This window comes from Pelecanus crispus, chromosome Z (assembly GCF_030463565.1).
Source record: "Pelecanus crispus isolate bPelCri1 chromosome Z, bPelCri1.pri, whole genome shotgun sequence".
NCBI classification, from domain to species: Eukaryota; Metazoa; Chordata; class Aves; order Pelecaniformes; family Pelecanidae; genus Pelecanus; species Pelecanus crispus.
The window spans coordinates 40,138,494-40,155,286 of record NC_134676.1 but is presented as its reverse complement, the minus strand read 5'-3'; the positions used below and the strand labels follow the sequence as shown (position 1 = coordinate 40,155,286).

The 16,793-nt window shown below is 40.0% G+C and overlaps 1 protein-coding gene across 1 annotated transcript in view; it reads left to right on the top strand.

Moving 5' to 3' along the window:
* TMC1 (transmembrane channel like 1) overlaps positions 1-16,793 on the top strand; it is a 72,370-nt gene that overhangs the window by 12,967 nt on the left and 42,610 nt on the right. The window contains exons 4-6 of the mRNA XM_075726846.1: positions 754-894; positions 15,381-15,471; positions 16,704-16,785. Of these exons, the coding sequence (XP_075582961.1) occupies positions 754-894; positions 15,381-15,471; positions 16,704-16,785 (314 nt within the window). The remainder of the gene's footprint in view (positions 1-753; positions 895-15,380; positions 15,472-16,703; positions 16,786-16,793) is intronic.

Sequence of the window (16,793 nt, the reverse complement as noted above, 5' to 3'; positions counted from 1 at the left end):
TTGATTGGTTTAGAGTGGACTTGGTAGTGTAGGTTAATGGTTGGACTGGATGATCTTAAAGGTCTTTTCCAACCTAAACAATTCTATGATTCTATGATTCTAGGAATGCTTTCCAAAGGTAGTATAAACCACTGCATAGATAAGTTCAGGTTACAAACACAACAGATCTAGAGATACCATTACTGTTGCATCTGCTTACTCTGAGTGCTAGGACACAACGCAGCCTTGCTGCAGTGTTGTTTTGAATCTTTCTCATCTCTGAAATGTTACTGCCTTGATCAGTGGACAGGCTGTCATCTGGTGTTTAAACTTGTCTTTGATGTGTCTGTGGTGTCTCTTATCTCTCCTGTGGCACAGTGAAGTGGGGTGAACAAGTTCATTTTTGTGGCTGCAGTTATAGTGTCCTCACTTGCCTCTTGTGAGTTTGGGTTGGACTCTTAGGAAGCTGGTTACTCCTGCAGGAACATTCATTGGCTGCCAGACACTTCCCCAGGAGCTCTGCCCACTCTCCAGGGGATGCGCTGGGTGTAGCGCTGGTTCAGCTGCGACTCTGCACTTTGTGTGCTGACTTTGCCTTTCATACTAAAATTAATAACAAGTCCAAGTGAATTGTGTCCTCCCTTCTGTGCAACAGTGAAGGCATTTATCAAGGTCTCAAAGTTAACGAGAATTAATAGCAAGTATGTGCTTCAGTGAAAACTTTTGTCCTTTCTGAGTTTTGGTGATGGTTTTTGTTCCTGCTTTTGTTTGAAGCTCAGATTCTGACTCTGAGGAGGAGCCAATTACAGAGGAGGAACTGGCCAAGCTGAAAGAAGAGGTAGAGGAAAAAAAGAAACTAATTGCCATGCTACGAAACAAGCCATGGAAGATGAAAAAGAAGTTGTCTGTCCTGAAGTATGGTTTGATTTCCATAGTGAATATCTGCCATCCTGATTTGCACTTTGCACTGTTTTTCTGAACTTGCACTTTATTTCTAGACCTACTGACACAATTAACTTCAAATGATCTCTAATCTCTTTTTCACATGAAGTGCTTTCACAGAAAGGGGAGGTAAAAGACATTGCCGATCAGTGCTTTCTTGTCTCTGTAGACCTGAAATCAAATATGAAAAACTCAGATCTTTTTCTTTTTTAAGTTCCCATTATACCCCCTGCCAAATCTTTCATTTTGTTTGGTTAGGTTAATGTTAGTAAATTCTTCCATTGACAAGTTTGATATCTCATTCGAACAAAATGATCCAATTTCAGGAATACTCAAGATTACTGGGGTAGGAAGAGAGGATTTTTCTTTCTAGTCTAACGTTTTGGAAAGAAAATTAGATTTTTTTTTTAACTTATGAAAAAGCAAACTGATTGGAAACTGAGCTCACATTTTCATGTATTTTTAGGTATGCCACATATAAAACTGTATTTTTCCCTAGCAAACCTATCACTACATTTTCATTAAGGCTAAAAATTGTTTCCATTTACAGTTAAATTTCCACTAAGCACAGGAAACTGGGTAAACACAGAGAACTTTATTCTTTTGCCAAAACTGTTACGCTCCTCTGTTTTGAATAACTCATTTACTGCAGTACTGCCCAAACACCAAAAAAAATGTATGGTTGTATTTCATTAGATGCATCTAACAGAGAAAAGATGGTCTCTCCTGCAGTTTTTGATATGGATAGAAAATGCGGACATAATGGTAGGAGAGAGCATATGAAATATGGTGTGGAAGGTCTACAATAGGTAAGGTCATTTTGGGAAAGCTATGGTTACAAAGAGGAAATGGAAGGTATGTTGTGAAAGAAGGTGACATGGAAGGAGGTAAAAGAGAACAGAGTACCTAGGACATGTAAAGTGGAGACATTGTGAAGGTGAGAGAAATTTCAGAAAAAATAGATGAGCAGATCAGATAATCAGATAGCAATTACTTCATTTTGCATAGTCTATAATTGAAGGATACCCATGTACATAAAGTTAAAATTTGTTGTATTCTTACTATGAACAGAGCTTCTCTTTTTATAGCCATTCTCCTATCCCAGCATTCCTAGCAATTTCTAGTTCCTAGGAACCCTCCTAGCCTGGTACAGCCCTCAGACTATTACCCATTATTGCTCTTCCATGTGGGTGGTGATCAGGTTGTAACATGTAGTCCAAGGATGATCAAAAGAGACTTCTGGGCCTTGGGACAGCTGTTAGGGAAGCTGGAGGAGAGGTAATTTTTTCCTCTACCCTTCCAGTTGCAGGCAGCAATACTGGAAGACACAGATGTCTGCTAATACATGGCTCCGTGGCTGGTGTCACCGACAGAATTTTGGATTTTTCAGTAAAGGGGTGGTTTACACTGCACCAGGCCTGCTGGTGTTGGATGGGATTCACCTTTCTCAAAGAAGATGGCCTTTGCTCAAGAGCTAGTGGGGCTCATTGACAGAGCTTTAAACTAGACTTGAAGGGGGAAGGGGATAACATCAGGTGATGAGACAATGCACCAAGGTTTGAGGGATGAGGTACTACCGAGGGCCCTCAGCCTGTTGCTCTGTGACATGCTGGGTACACTGGAGCACATTTGAAGTCTTACAGAGAGAAGCCAGGGGCTCTAGCTGCAACAGGCATTGTGCTTGCAGGTTCTCATCCTGCTGGAGGACTTCAAACATCCTGCTATCTGCTGGAAAAGTAGCACAGCAAGCTGTAGGCAACCCAGGAGACTCTTGGAGCGCATCAAGGATAACTTCTTAGGCCAGGTAATAGACAGCCCTACCAGAGGGGATGCAATACTGAATATGTTGGTCACCAGCACAAGTGAGCTAATCAGAGATGTCAAGATTGGAGGCAGCCTGGGCTGCAGTGATCAGGTACTGGTGGAGTTTGTACTCTTGAGGGTTATGGGACAGGCAAAGAGTAAAGTCAGGACCCATAGAGCGCAAGAGCTCTCAATACTCAGGTGCAAGAAATCAGGAAAGGACAGCAAGAGATGGGCATGGATGAGTCAAGACCTGCTGGTCAAACTAAAAAGCAAGAAAGAAATGAACAGGCAGTGGAAGCAGGGACAAGTATCCTGGCAAGAATATAGGGACGTCACCTGGTTGTGTAGGGAAGGGGTCAGGAAGGTCAAGGTGTGGCTGGAGCTGAATGTGGCAAGGAATGCAAAGAATAATAATAAGGGCTTCTGTAGGTACGTCAGCCAGAAAAGGAAGCTCAAAGAAAGTGTACCACCCGATGAACACAACTGGCAAATTGGTAACAACAGACAAGGAGAAGGCTGAGGTACTCAACAACTTTTTTACCTTAGTCTTCACTGGCAACCTCTCTTCCCACACCTCTCAAGTCAACGGACCTTAAGGCAGGGACTGGCGGAGCAAAGTCCCTCCCACTGTAAGAGAAGATCAGGTCCACCTGAGGAACCTGAACATGCATAAGTCTCTGGGACCCGACGAGGTGCATCCCAGAGTCCTGAAGGAGTTGGCTGATGTAGTTGCCAAGCCACTCTCCATGATATTTGAAAAGTCATGGCAGTCAGGAAAAGTACCTGGTGACTGGAAAAAGGGAAACATTGCACCCATTTTTTAAAGTAGTGAAAAGGAGGACCCTGGGAACTACCAGCCTATTGGCCTCACCTTTATGCCTGGGAAGATCATGGAACAGATCTTCCTAGAAATTATGTTAAGGCACATGGAGGACAGGGAGGTGATTTGAGACAGGCAGCATGGCTTTTCTAAGGGCAAGTCTTGCCTGACCAACCTAGTGGCCTTCTTTGATGGAGTGACTATAACAGTGGACAAGAGAAGAGCTATGGATGTCATCTATCTGGACTTCTCTAAAGCCTGTAAGGCCTTTGACATGGTCCTACACATCATCCTTCTCTCTAAACTGGAGAGATATGGATTTGATGGATGGACTACTTGGTGGATACGGTGGACTAATGGCTGGATGGTTGCATCCAGAGAGTTAGTGGTCAATAGCTCAATGTCCAGATGGAGTTCAGTGATGAGTAGTGTCCCTCAGGTGTCCATACTGGGGCAAGTACTGTTTAATATCTTCATCAGTGACACAGACAGTGGGATCGAATGCACTCTCAGCAAATTTGCAGATGACACCAAGCTGAGTGGTGCGGTTGACATGCCTGAGGGGTGGGATGCCATTCAGAGGGACCTGCACAAGCTCAAGAAGTGGGCCCATGTGAACCTCATGAGGTTCAACAAGACCAAGTGCAAGGTCTTGCACCTGGGTCAGGGCAACCCCCAGTATCAATACAGGTTGGGCAATGAAGGGATTGAGAGTACTCCTGCAGAGAAGGACTTGTGGGTACGGGTGGATGAAAAACTGAACGTGAGCCAGCAATGTATGTTTGCAGCCCAGAAGGCCAACTGCATCCTAGGCTGCATCAAAAGAAGTGTGGCAGCAGGTCAAGGGAGGTGATTCTGCCCCTCTTCTCCACTCTGGTGAGACCCAATCTGGAGTACCGCATCCAGCTCTGTAGTCCTCAGTACAAGAAACACATGGACCTGTTGGAGCGGGCCCAGAGGAGGGCCACAAAAATGATCAGAGGGATGGAATACCTCCCCTATGAGGAAAGGCTGAGAGAGTTGGGGTTGTTTACCTTGGAGAAGAAAGGGCCCTGGGGACGCATTATTGCAGCCTTTCAATACTTAAAGGGGGCTTATAAGAAAGGTGGGGACAGACATTTTAGTAGGGCCTGTAGTGACAGGGCAAGGAATAATGGATTTAAACTAAAAGAAGGTAGATTTGGACTAGATAAAAGGAAGAAAGTTTTTATGATGAGGGTGGTCAAGCACTGGAACAGGTTGCCCAGAGAGGTGGTGGATGCCCCATCCCTAGAAACATTCAAGGTCAGGTTGGATGGGGCTCTGAGCAACCTGATGTAGTTAAAGCTGTCCCTGCTCACTGCAGGGGGGTTGGGCTACATGATCTCTAAAGGTCCCTTCCAACCCAAAGCATTCTATGATTCTGAATATATGTATGTCCACAGAAAAGATATGCTAGTGGAAAAGTCAATAGGGATTTTATGCAGAAAAACACAATGAACTTTTTGTAGAGATAGAAAGGAAATGTCTCATATTAATGTAATAGGCTGGAAAATTAAGGCAATCAGAACTGTGACAATCTGAATGGGATTGCCTGGAACAGGTTACCCAGAGAAGCTGTAGATGCCTCATCCCTGGGAACATCCAAGGTCAGGTGGACAGGGCTCTGAGCAACCTGGTCAAGTTAAAGATGTCACTGCTTATTGCAGGGGGTTGGACTAGATGACCGCTAAATGTCCCTTCCCATTCAAACCAGCCTATAATTCTATCATTAACAACAGCTGATTGTCTCAGTCTGCTTATATGACCTTGTAAAAAATATGTGTTTGAGGACAACTGGCAAACATATTTACAGTGAATGTGAATGGTGATTAACTACAGATACAAACCTCTACAATCAGATGTGTAATTTTTTACATAATACCTTTTAGCTCAGCCACTAGTTGTGGGTTTGAATCAAGAGCCCCTTTACGAACACCTGCAGCCTGTGTCATCCTTCCAGGTCAGAGGGAGAGGGAATGTCAGTCCTTTCCAGCCTTAATAATCTGTGTTACTATGAAATGTTTGTAATTGGATGAGTGCTTCTAGTCATCCTCAGTGACTGCTAAATTACTGCACTTTTTTTAATTCTCTGAAGTGGGCTTTCTCAATTAAGCCAATAGTGGGTTTTCAAAATCCCAGCCTTGTTTTCGGCCTTTTTACCTTAACAATTTCTTTATTAGTACTCAGGGTGAAGTGGTCCTTGTACATTCAGAATGGGCAGCAATTCTACCTAAACATCCATTAGTTTATCAACTTTTTAATTCTTATGTTTATGAAATCTAGACTGTGAGACTAGATATTTATTCAATTTTATTTGCTGACATCAGAAGGTTTATTTTAGTAAAAAATATGCATCAATGTACTCTTATGGCAGTTTGCAACGATGCTTTGTTTTTTTCCTATGCTTTGCTATAGCCTTCTCTTGGAAACATTTTATCAGCTTATTTGCCCTAGAAAAATTCCAAGAGCAATTGACAGTTCTTCAGATTAGCTTGTTTATTTTCAATCTACTTTTATTAACTGAAGAATTATGTTTATTACTATGTTTCACTGTCAAATAAGACTCCAAAATCAGTCACCTTTTATTCCAGGCAATCCCATTCAGATTGTCACAGTTCTGTACAGAGTCATGTATATCTCATCAGACAAAACACATAAATACAGCAAACAGCTGGAATAAAAAATAAAAGCCAAAAAATAATTTTTAAATATGTGCCATTTTTATGGTCACATTTGTAAATGTGTGAGCTGAGAATTAGGCATGTAAATCTATGTTTAGCATCTTAGATGAAAATGATGGAGTTTGGAAGCACCAAGCACCTTTAAAAAAAATCAAACTCAATCATTTACATAACAAAATACAGTCATAGACTAAGTTTTCTAGAGTCCCGTTTTTGTAATTGGCTCTTTGGAGCCTAAGTTAAACTGAGTTGCAATGGAAGACCTGGTGTTATTATGCTGCTTAAAATAAGAAGTAATATCTTATCAGTGGGTGCTCTATTATGATTGTAGGTATAACAATGCAGAAGTGTCTATATCAGTACATTTTAGGGTATCTATGTAGTTTGTTTGTATTTTAACAAGTTATTTAAGATTTATACCAGAATCATTAGTCTTGATAGATTGGCATTATTCTTGTACCTGTGGAAAATGGACACACACTGGCTTTAAATGCCTTAAACTTGCAAACCAGTAACAAGTGAATGTAATACTCTTATATTAGCATGTCTTGCTGTTGAAACTTTTGTTCAACAGTTATTATTAGTGAGTATTTCCCTATGTCATCTGCTTCTTCCCCTGTGTAGGTTTTAGAGTATTATGGGATGTGTGGGGGAAAAAAAAAGCAGCCTATCTTCTTAGATGTGGAAGAAGAAATTTCCCTATTCTTTGTCTTCCAGCTTCCACAATAGAGAGATAATTCATTGGAGATTTCTTCTCAGCATTATGAGAAATGTTCTTTACTGTGAGCCAAACCCCATTTCCATTTTTATTCTGTATTAGCACCTATTTTTTTCCAAGAATGGAAAAAATGCTCCCCAGGAATGCTCAGGGATCTGTTACATATTCGTGACAAAATAAAACCACCACCTCCCCTTTTTTGATATTATTTTGAAAAGTGAATATTAGGGTTGATTTGGACTTTTCATTCTAAATATTATTTTTTTAAAAGAAGTGTTAATTTGTTAGAACAAACTATTTTTGGGGAAAGATTTAATTCCTACTAAATTTTGCATTTTAAAAAAAGCAATAAGAAATTTTAAACTGTTGAAACATTTTGTTTAAGCATTTTCAAGACTGAACACCCCCCTCAGTTTGATGATTCAAAACCAGTTTCTCCCAAGAGAGCATTTTTTCATAGCTTAAAAAGTATAGGGTGGAAAAGATGATTTCGACTTAGCTCTAGTGACTACTTTGTAGAATAAACTTTTTCCCTCATCCTTTTGTTCTGAAAATACATGACTGAACAATAACTTTAGAACACAGATGCAGAACTAGTTGCTCTGTAGAAAATGCCTTCTGTCAAAACCTGTCTGAGATACTCATTGCTGAAATGGCATTCTTAATAGAGCCACACTGGTAAATTAGATCAGCTTTAATTTCTCATTTGCTTCCCTGTGTCCAGAAAGATGCATTTCAAACAGCTCCTGATTATTCTCTGAAGTACCATGACTGAGGATGCTGCTCTGCTGCAGAGCGTCCCCCTGCAGTTTGAAGTTAAGCTGTACCGGCACTGTCAGACTCTAACCTCATCTTGAGACATCATGGTCAGATCTTTACAGTTGTGGAGATGTGAAAGAAGTGAGGAAGAAACCACGGAGAGGAATGAAAAGATGTTATGCAGGAAACAGCATCACCACTCTCCCAGGCCCTAAACAATAGACATGTTAGGCTGCAGGCTGGGAACATAGTGCTCTGTGTTGTTAAGAGGATGAGTGTGCCTGGAGTCCAGACTTTTTCTCATTTCCAAGACACATATTCTCTTTCAGAAGAGTTTTCTCATTTTTCTTCCACTGGTTTACATGTTTTGTGAGTACTGTTGTTGTGCCTTTTCTATGGGAGATGATAATTTGTGCAAATTTCCTCTTGATACTGCCTACTTAGGCCAGCACAAAATTATCTGAAGTGCCATCAGATGATAATGACCATCAATCATCATTTACAAGACTGAGGTTTAGAGAGGGGGAGTAACTATTGAAAAGATTTTTGCACTAGGAAAAGGTATAAAAACCCAAAACTCATGGGCCACAGCTTCAGCTGTTGCAAGCTGGGAAACGTCCAGGGAAAGCTATCCCAATTTACCTCTGAGTGTCTGATTTTGGGGACTGCAGCCCTGTCTGTGCATTCTCTGTTGGGTTTTGCACAGATATGAATGAAAGGGGAAGGTTTAAAAGCTGTGCTACTGTGTTTTGTTCTGGTATACTAATCCCACTTCCCTTGTTAGTGCACATAACACTTTAGATAGCCAAAGTTTTGTGCTGTAAAAAAGCAGACTATTAACAGCTATGTAGTTTATATCTACCAGCAAAGCCTATTATGTTACCATAGAATCACAGAATCGTTTAGGTTGGAAAAGCCCTTTAAGATCATCCAGTCCAACCATTAACCTACACTACCAAGTCCACACTAAACCAACCAAGGGTAGACTAGACTAAACCATGTCCCAAAGTGCCACATCTACCCGTTACAATCAGAGAATTCAGCACAAGAATCCAGAAATGTGCCAACAGTGGTCCCAATTTAAAGCTGTACCACAAGCCAGTTAGCAAACTATCAAAACAAGAGAAATGACAATATATTAAAAAAATGGCAGTCAAATGTCAAGCTTAGGCTTTTTAAAGGACTTCTAGTTAAATACACACTATAAAAAGAGCCATAAGAACTTTATGTTTTTTCTAAGAAAAATGGAGCAGAACAGAGCAGTCTCCTCTTCATCTGCCAGGGACAGAATATAATGTGGCAATTTTTCAGTATTTTTTTAGCATCATTTATTTTATTACAGAGCTTAGATTACCCATCAAGGCAGATGAAATGGATACACAATATTTTATAAGTATACAAAACCCAAAGATATATAAGGTGCATATGTGCAATGGCAGAAATTTGTCATCTTTGGATGTGTTCTTTGTACTCCAATGAATCATTATTTCATCTCTCTTACTGTGGACATACTGGCAGTCCTGGAGGCCAGCCTGGATATCCTGCAGGCCAGCTAGGTATTAAATAACACTATAATTTGCCCATTATTACTCATGAACTTTTTTTCAAATGAGCTGTGCCTGACAACAGTTGTTTTGCAGTCAGTTTTTAGCCAGTCTTTTTAAGACTTGGAGAAGTCCTGGATGATCAGTATTAATATGATATTTCTTTTTAATGAGTTTTTAGATCTTGGAGACTGAAACCTTCATGAACTGTTACTGAAAAATGTGAACAATCCACTTGAATCCCGTTCATTAACAACAACCTCTGAGAGCTGTAATTCATCCTCTCTGCAACACTGAAGTGCCCGAAGTACCGTACACCTAGCACTTTGGAAGCTGTAACTCCACACCTAGTATTAATAATTAACTCAGGCTTCTCTGGGACAATAATGCCCAGCCCCATGCAACATTTATTAGTTCCTTGTGTCTGTAATTCAATTAATAAGGTTTCTCTGAAGCTTCTTTAAATTCACAGTTAGCTAACGGGGCACACTTTGGCCTACCTTGTGATATAGATAATTTACCTATAACACATGATACCACTGATTACAAAGCTCAGTTTTGTCACTCTGTGTTGTTTTTGACACATCCTCATGTTAGTGAAGTTGCATTACTTCTAAGTAGGCATGCATATATATATATATGTATGTATGTGGTTTTGGTTATTGTGGTTTCTAAAACAGTTCTATGGGTTTAGGACTACTTTTTATTGCTTGATCATTCTTCCTGTCCTCACATTTTATTTTTAGCACAAAAGAAATAGAGGAAAGACCAAAGCATGGCAAAAGTCTGGAGGGATGTACAAATAAAGGTCTTTCAGTCAGATCATTTAGACATCAAGGTAGAAACCTGAATTAAGTAACATATTGGTTTGTATTTAATAGAAAAGATCATGTGTCACAGAAGTGGAAAGGACATGGCAAGCCTGTTGCCAGACTGAATGGTGCCAATTTGTTGCTGAACTTTTAAAGCCAGGAAGCTTAAGTAGAAGTCAGGGAAAGGTCTCAACCTACAAATCACAGAGGTCAGGACTAACCCAGCGGGACTAACCTGCTGAAGGGCTGGTGAGAGAAGAAAAGCTGAGGGGCAGAAGGAAAATATGTTCTGTTTGATGGCTCCAGCATCGTCTGGTAGTTATGGTTTCTGTATTACTTCCTTGCACACATGTTTCATCCTCATTACCCATAGGTGCTTTCTCAAGCTCTGCTTCTGCACTGAATTTGCTTTTCAGATATTTCATTAAAACTCTAGTGGGAATTTTTCATAGAACAAAGTTGTTGTTGAGATTTGCATTTAATGGCCAATTAAATAAGATCTTTAAGTCATGCAAATATTCATGGATGCAGCTAACAGATAGGCTGCTGTGGGGCACTTAATAACTCCTCTGTATATTTGCATGTGGTGGGGTTCCCTTGTAAGACTTAGTATTTCTAAATGAGCGGTATGAAAATGCTATTTGGAATGTTATTGGTAAAAATCCACCACACACCAAAGGGTAAGACATGCTTGTAGAACATAGGATCATAGGAGCTTTTGGGTTGGAAGGGACCTTGAGAGATCATCGAGGCCAACCCCCCCTGCAGTAAGCAGGGATTGAACCTGTGAACTTGGTGTTATTAGCACCATGTTCTAATCAACTGAGCTAACCCCGCTGGTCAACATCAAAGGTAACTTGATTTCATTTGTTCCAAGAGTGGAAGAGGACTTTCACTCTTTTCTTTCACAAAATAATTTCTTTTTTTAAAAGATAATTTCTTTTCTTTCAACTGCATAATAATCATAGAATTGTAGAATCATTTAGGTTGGAAAGGACCCTTAAGATTAAGTCCAACCGTTAACCTAACACTGCCAAGTCCAACCATGTCCCTAAGCACCACGTCTACACGTCTTTTAAATACCTCCAGGGATGTTCACTCAACCACTTCCCTGGGCAGCCTGTTCCAATGCTTGACAACCCTTTCCATAAAGAAATTTTTCCTAATATCCAATCTAAACCTGCCCTGGTGCAGCTTGAGACCATTTCCTCTTGTCCTATTGCTAGCTACTTAGGAGAAGAGACCAACACCCACCTCACTACAACCTCCTTTTAGGTAGTTGTAGAGAGCAATAAGGTGTCCCCTCAGTTGCCTTTTCTCCAGATTAAACAACCCCAGTTACCTGAGATGCTCCTTATAAGACTTGTGCTCCAGTCCCCTTCACCATCTTTGTTGCCCTTCTATGGATGTGCTCCAGCACTTCAATGTCTTTCTTCTAGTGAGGGGCCCAAAACTGAACATAGTATTCCAGGTGCTGCCTCACCAGTGCTGAGTACAGGGGGACGGTCACTTCCCTAGTTCTGCTGACCAGACTATTCCTGATACAAGCCAGGATGCTGTTGGCCTTCTTGGCCACCTGGGCGCACTGCTGGCTCATACTCAGCTGGCTGTTGACCAACATCCCCATGTTCTTTTCTGCCAGGCAGCTTTCCAGCCACTCTTCCCCAAGCCTGTAGCGTTGCATGGGGGTGTTGTGACCGCAGTGCAGGACCCGGCACTTGGCCTTGTTGAACCTCATACAGTTGGCCTCAGCCCATCGGTCCAGCCTGTCCAGATCCCTCTGTAGAACGTTTCTATGCTCAAGCAGATGAACACACCTGCCCAGCTTGGTGTCATCTGCAAACTTACTGAGGATGCACTTGATCTCCTCATCCAGATCATTGATAAAGATATTAAACAGGACTGGCCCAAAAACAGAGCCCTGGGGAACACTGCTTGTGACTGGCTGCCAACTGGGTTTAACTCCATTCACCACAACTCTTTGGGCCATATAGCATGTGCTACATTTTTATTAACTATGCGAGATTTTTGACTTGGAATGGGAAATATTAACAGCCACAGTTTTAATGCATGTTTGAAACACCTTCTTGTGATGGTCAGTGTAAAATATGCATTAATGCCAAAGCCCTATTAATTCTGAAATTCACAGTGTATTGTAACTAGACTAGAATGCAAATACAGTGTAATGGAAAACTAAAATAATACTGTAAGTCCACCATTTGGACTCAGTTGATTTTTTTCAAGATTTATATAACAAATTTATAAGTACAGGAAAGCAATATATTAAAAAATGAAAGGAGTTGCTTCATAGTTCTTTCATGAAATGTGAAAGAGCTTCACAAATACTGGGCATGTATGGATCTCACTGGTTTTGTTCTCTGGTCGTGTAACTCAGTTGACTGCATGTGTAACTACCCATTAAGAAGTTTAACTGGTATCAGATCATCGTCTGGTTTGTTTGTACTGCCGTGATGAACTTAGTCCAATGCAGGCCAATGGAGTAAGAATCTGAGAAAAACAGATTATAAAGCAGTAACATTTAGGGACGGCTAATAACAGTTCTGTAACCAGCCCACACTGGAGTGGGGCTGTGTTGGGGAAGAAGAGATGCAGGGAGAAAAGAAACCTCAACCACTGGCAAAGTAAACCCAGGGAAGCATTCAGTAGAGTCGGTGGCATTAAACCTGGAGATCTGGATCACCACCTTCAAAAAGAAATGTTTTGGTTTTTCCTGGAGAAAAAGCTTAAATACTGCTAACACTAACTTGAAAGATTGCTTGATGGAGAGTCCAGAAGGCAGAGAGGGATAAGAAATACTATTTTTTGTAGAAAACCTTGTAAAAAGACATTTCAAACAAGTGAACAGAAGGGTTGGATTAAAAGTTTAAAATAAATCTTTTTATGACTTTCATTGTGTCAAGTTTGTTCTTGTTTTGGATTAGCTTAATTTTACAGCAGAACATGTTTGTGGAGAACTGTTGTGTTCAGCTACAGATATAAAATATGTTCATATCCACTAAGGAGGATTTTTAATGTGTTAATGGCTGTTTTCATATTATCCTCTTAAATTTCTAACTTACTGCTTCACTGTAAAAACAACCAACCTACAATTTGAAATCGTCATATTCTGCAGCATAACTGCATGAAATTAGTGACTGAAAGCACAGGTTTTCTACAGCTCTGTAGGTTTTGATTTCAGTAATTTGTGTGAAGAAGGCTATTAGCTGTGTCATAATTTCTCTTAACTCATGGTTTAAAATCTCAACATCAAGCTCCAATGCTTGAATTACCTCGCGACAGAAGTGGTGGTAGAAGGTTTTCCTCTGAAGTCCAGAATATGATATGCTGACTTGGGAGATTGGTATGTGTCCAATTTCTTGATTCTGTCTGCTTTTATAGTACTGCTCCAGCACTGACTGCTGAGTTTATGAGGAAGCTGCCATCTGCTGTTAGGACTGCATTATATCTCCTGACTGTGCAACAAGATTTTAAATCCTGAGGACATGGATTTAAAAGATACTCTTGGACACCGGTTTCCTGAAGCTGAAACAATCTGTTTTCTCTGACTTATTTGAGAGGGCTGCAATTTAAGAGTAGAATTTTTTGAGAATCAAAATGAAAGAATGAGATGTGAGCACTGAGCCAGAAAATCCCTGAAGGACTCAAAGTGGCTTGGAAAATAAAGAAGGCTCAGTCAGTGTCAGAGGTATCTGAAGTACAGAAAGATCAGACTCCAAAATCCAGAATACAAACATGATCCAGAAATGCAGAATTCAGAATAGGGGATCTAGAGTCTCAAAAAGACACTGACTCAATCCCCAAAGAACACTTTGAATTGAAGAAAAGATAAGATGTGTGTCTGGGTATTTTATCTTTTTTATCTGAATCTGTGCATGCCTTGTGCCACAGGGAAAGAAAAAAAAAAAAAGAGTGGTTGGACTGGGATTCATGTCATTGTGTGTGGCTTTTTGCTTCTGCCAACCTGTGTCTTTGAAGGAGAAAATGGGATCTTGGATGGTGGGAAAAGGCATGCTGAACTCCCGGGGAGGTCAGGTGAACAGGTACTGGTCCTCATGTCTCACCAGCTGTGTTTAGGTGTGAGCACTTGGAAGGTGAGAGCACTCAGAGAGCCCTCAAAGAGGAAGAGCTCTCAAAGAGTGAAAGCTAAATTCAGTAGCTCAGTTTTGCACTGTCTTGGGAAAGCATAGAAAATAAAATGCTGTTCAGAGCCTTGGTACTGCAAGCTAGAGACTGGTGCAGTGGGTGTCTAATGGGGAAAGATTTTGATAGGTCTTCAAATAATAGTATGAAGATCACCCTAAGCATTTGCAGTTACTAAAAATACACAGTATTTTTAAAGATGTTGAGATTTTTAACCATGCATTAAGAGAAATTATGACACGGCTAATAGCCTTCTTCACAAAAAATGGTTATACAGTCTTGTGCATACACTGACAGCAAGAATTCTTACTCTATTTTACAGTGTTTTAGATCAGGACATTTAGCCTTTAAGGCACATTTTCTCAACAGAGACATACATTAATATCATACTTATAAATGAAAATTAGATGAAATGGAGGAAAAAATAGTCTGCTCTTGATCTCATCTGTTTATTTTTTTAATCCATGGATATTATGCCTTTTTAAAACAATTTAAAAAATCTTCCTTTCATATTTGTATTACTAGGGTATTATTTGAATACCATATCTTTATAAGCAAAATTTTAGTCTTTTGGCACCACTGAATCTACACTTCTAAGAAATGATTCCAAGAATGGTACAGTTAGAGATGATACATGCGCAAATTCTGAAGAGTTGAATCTACTCTTAAGAAGGGTAGACACAGGGGAACCAAGGCTCTAGTGCATACATATCTCCAAAATAAAAAATGAAAATAAATTTCCCTTAGGTAGCTGGACAAAAATTTATATTAGATGGAACCAGGAGGAAGAACAGTTTGTGAGTGGCACAAATGGGCAGCAGCTGAACTGCAAGAGAAAGTCACTGTGACTAAAAATATTTCATAGTATTAACTGGAAGTAGGCAGATCTCAGAACTCCAAATGCATTTGGATTAGAGCAGATGACTGAAGTTGCTTGTTCTGTTTGCACTACATATGATTAGTCTTCTGTGAAATACAAAATCTCAGAGCTTTTATTTCTAAATGTTACTAAAGGAACAATATTATACAGAACTCTATGGGGAGCTGGAACACATAAAAAATTACATTGCTATGGTAGACACATTGTCAAATTTATCATAGTATCGTCTATATCTCTCTTTTGCCCTCATTTTCCAGGGAAGCCCAGCTTTTTGTTGAAAAGTTTGAAGGTGCTCTTGGAAAAGGAAAAGGAAAAAAATTCTATGCATACAAAGTGATGATGACCAAGGTAAATTTCTCTAACTTCATGTTAATACAAACCGAGAACCTTTTGCAGATTATTGCCATGTGTACCCATCTTCCAAAATAGAGTTCCTTGCCTTTGCATTTTAACACTTTTTTTCCCCCTGCTCTCACATGAAAAGATTTCTAATGCAAGCTCACATTTTGATTGAGACTTGTAATCAAAACAAAAATCAAAAGCTTATCAACTATTTTGCAAGAGTTTGCAAGAGTTTAGTATCTTGTGAAAGTTAATTTCTCTTGGTGTAGATCAGGTTTTTCTGTGGACTGAATCCAAAGCTCAGTCTTTCCATTGAGACAGCCCTCTGTGAAAGATCAAAAAGTGTCTTTTTGCCCGACAGCAAAAATACTGTAGGCATCTCCACTGAGCCAAGGTTCTAGGGCGATGTATAACCTAGGAAGCAATATGGCTCTGTAGGATTGTGACCAAAAGACCAAACAGTGGTTGCTGAGGACCCAAAGTCCACACAACATGCATTCTGGCAGGTCTTTGGGCTAAGTCCTGTAACTGATGTGGATTAGCATGCTCCTCAAGTACACTCCCTAAGTACATCTTTTGACTTAGTGTTATGCTCTGACACTGCTTTACAGTGCAAATGTAAGTAGGGTAAATTGAGATGGTTTGGGAGATTAACTTCAAAAGCACAGTCTTGCCCCAAATTAAGATGCTGATGCAGAATGATGCTAAGAATATATGCTATGGCCTGGCTATGGCCAGGTTTACCCTTAGTTAGACTGGATTTTCTGCAAGCAGTTTTGTAGTCACATCTCATGAGTATTACTGTTTACAAAAAATAATTAGGCTTTCAAACTCAGCTGGGCACAGGAAGCTCATTTACAGAAGTTATACTTATCCAATAGATAAACTACTGGGTAGAGTAACTGTAATTAAATGGCAAAGCTTGAGCTCCAGATCTGAATTTTGAATAGCAAAGGAAATAACAAATTAAATTCTCAGAAACAATAGTCAAATAAATGTATGGCATTAGGAAGGGATTATTTAATCATTATTGTGGAAGAAATAGAAACTTCACATAAAGCCAGTAGGAGACACATTCAGAACAAACAGAGATGGTTCTTCATAAGCTAGTGCTTCTATTGCAGTGGGCTCTGCTAAAAGATACTGTGGATGATTAAGGGGTTACATTAGCTCAAGGGGAAATTGAGTGTTTGGGCACTGAGATGATGGTGGGATTTTTTTATCTTCACCCTTTTCAGAAATGGATGAAATTTCAAAGAGATTTTGAGAATTTTAAGACAGCCTGCATACCCTGGGAAATGAAAATTAAGGAGATTGAAAGTAAGTAC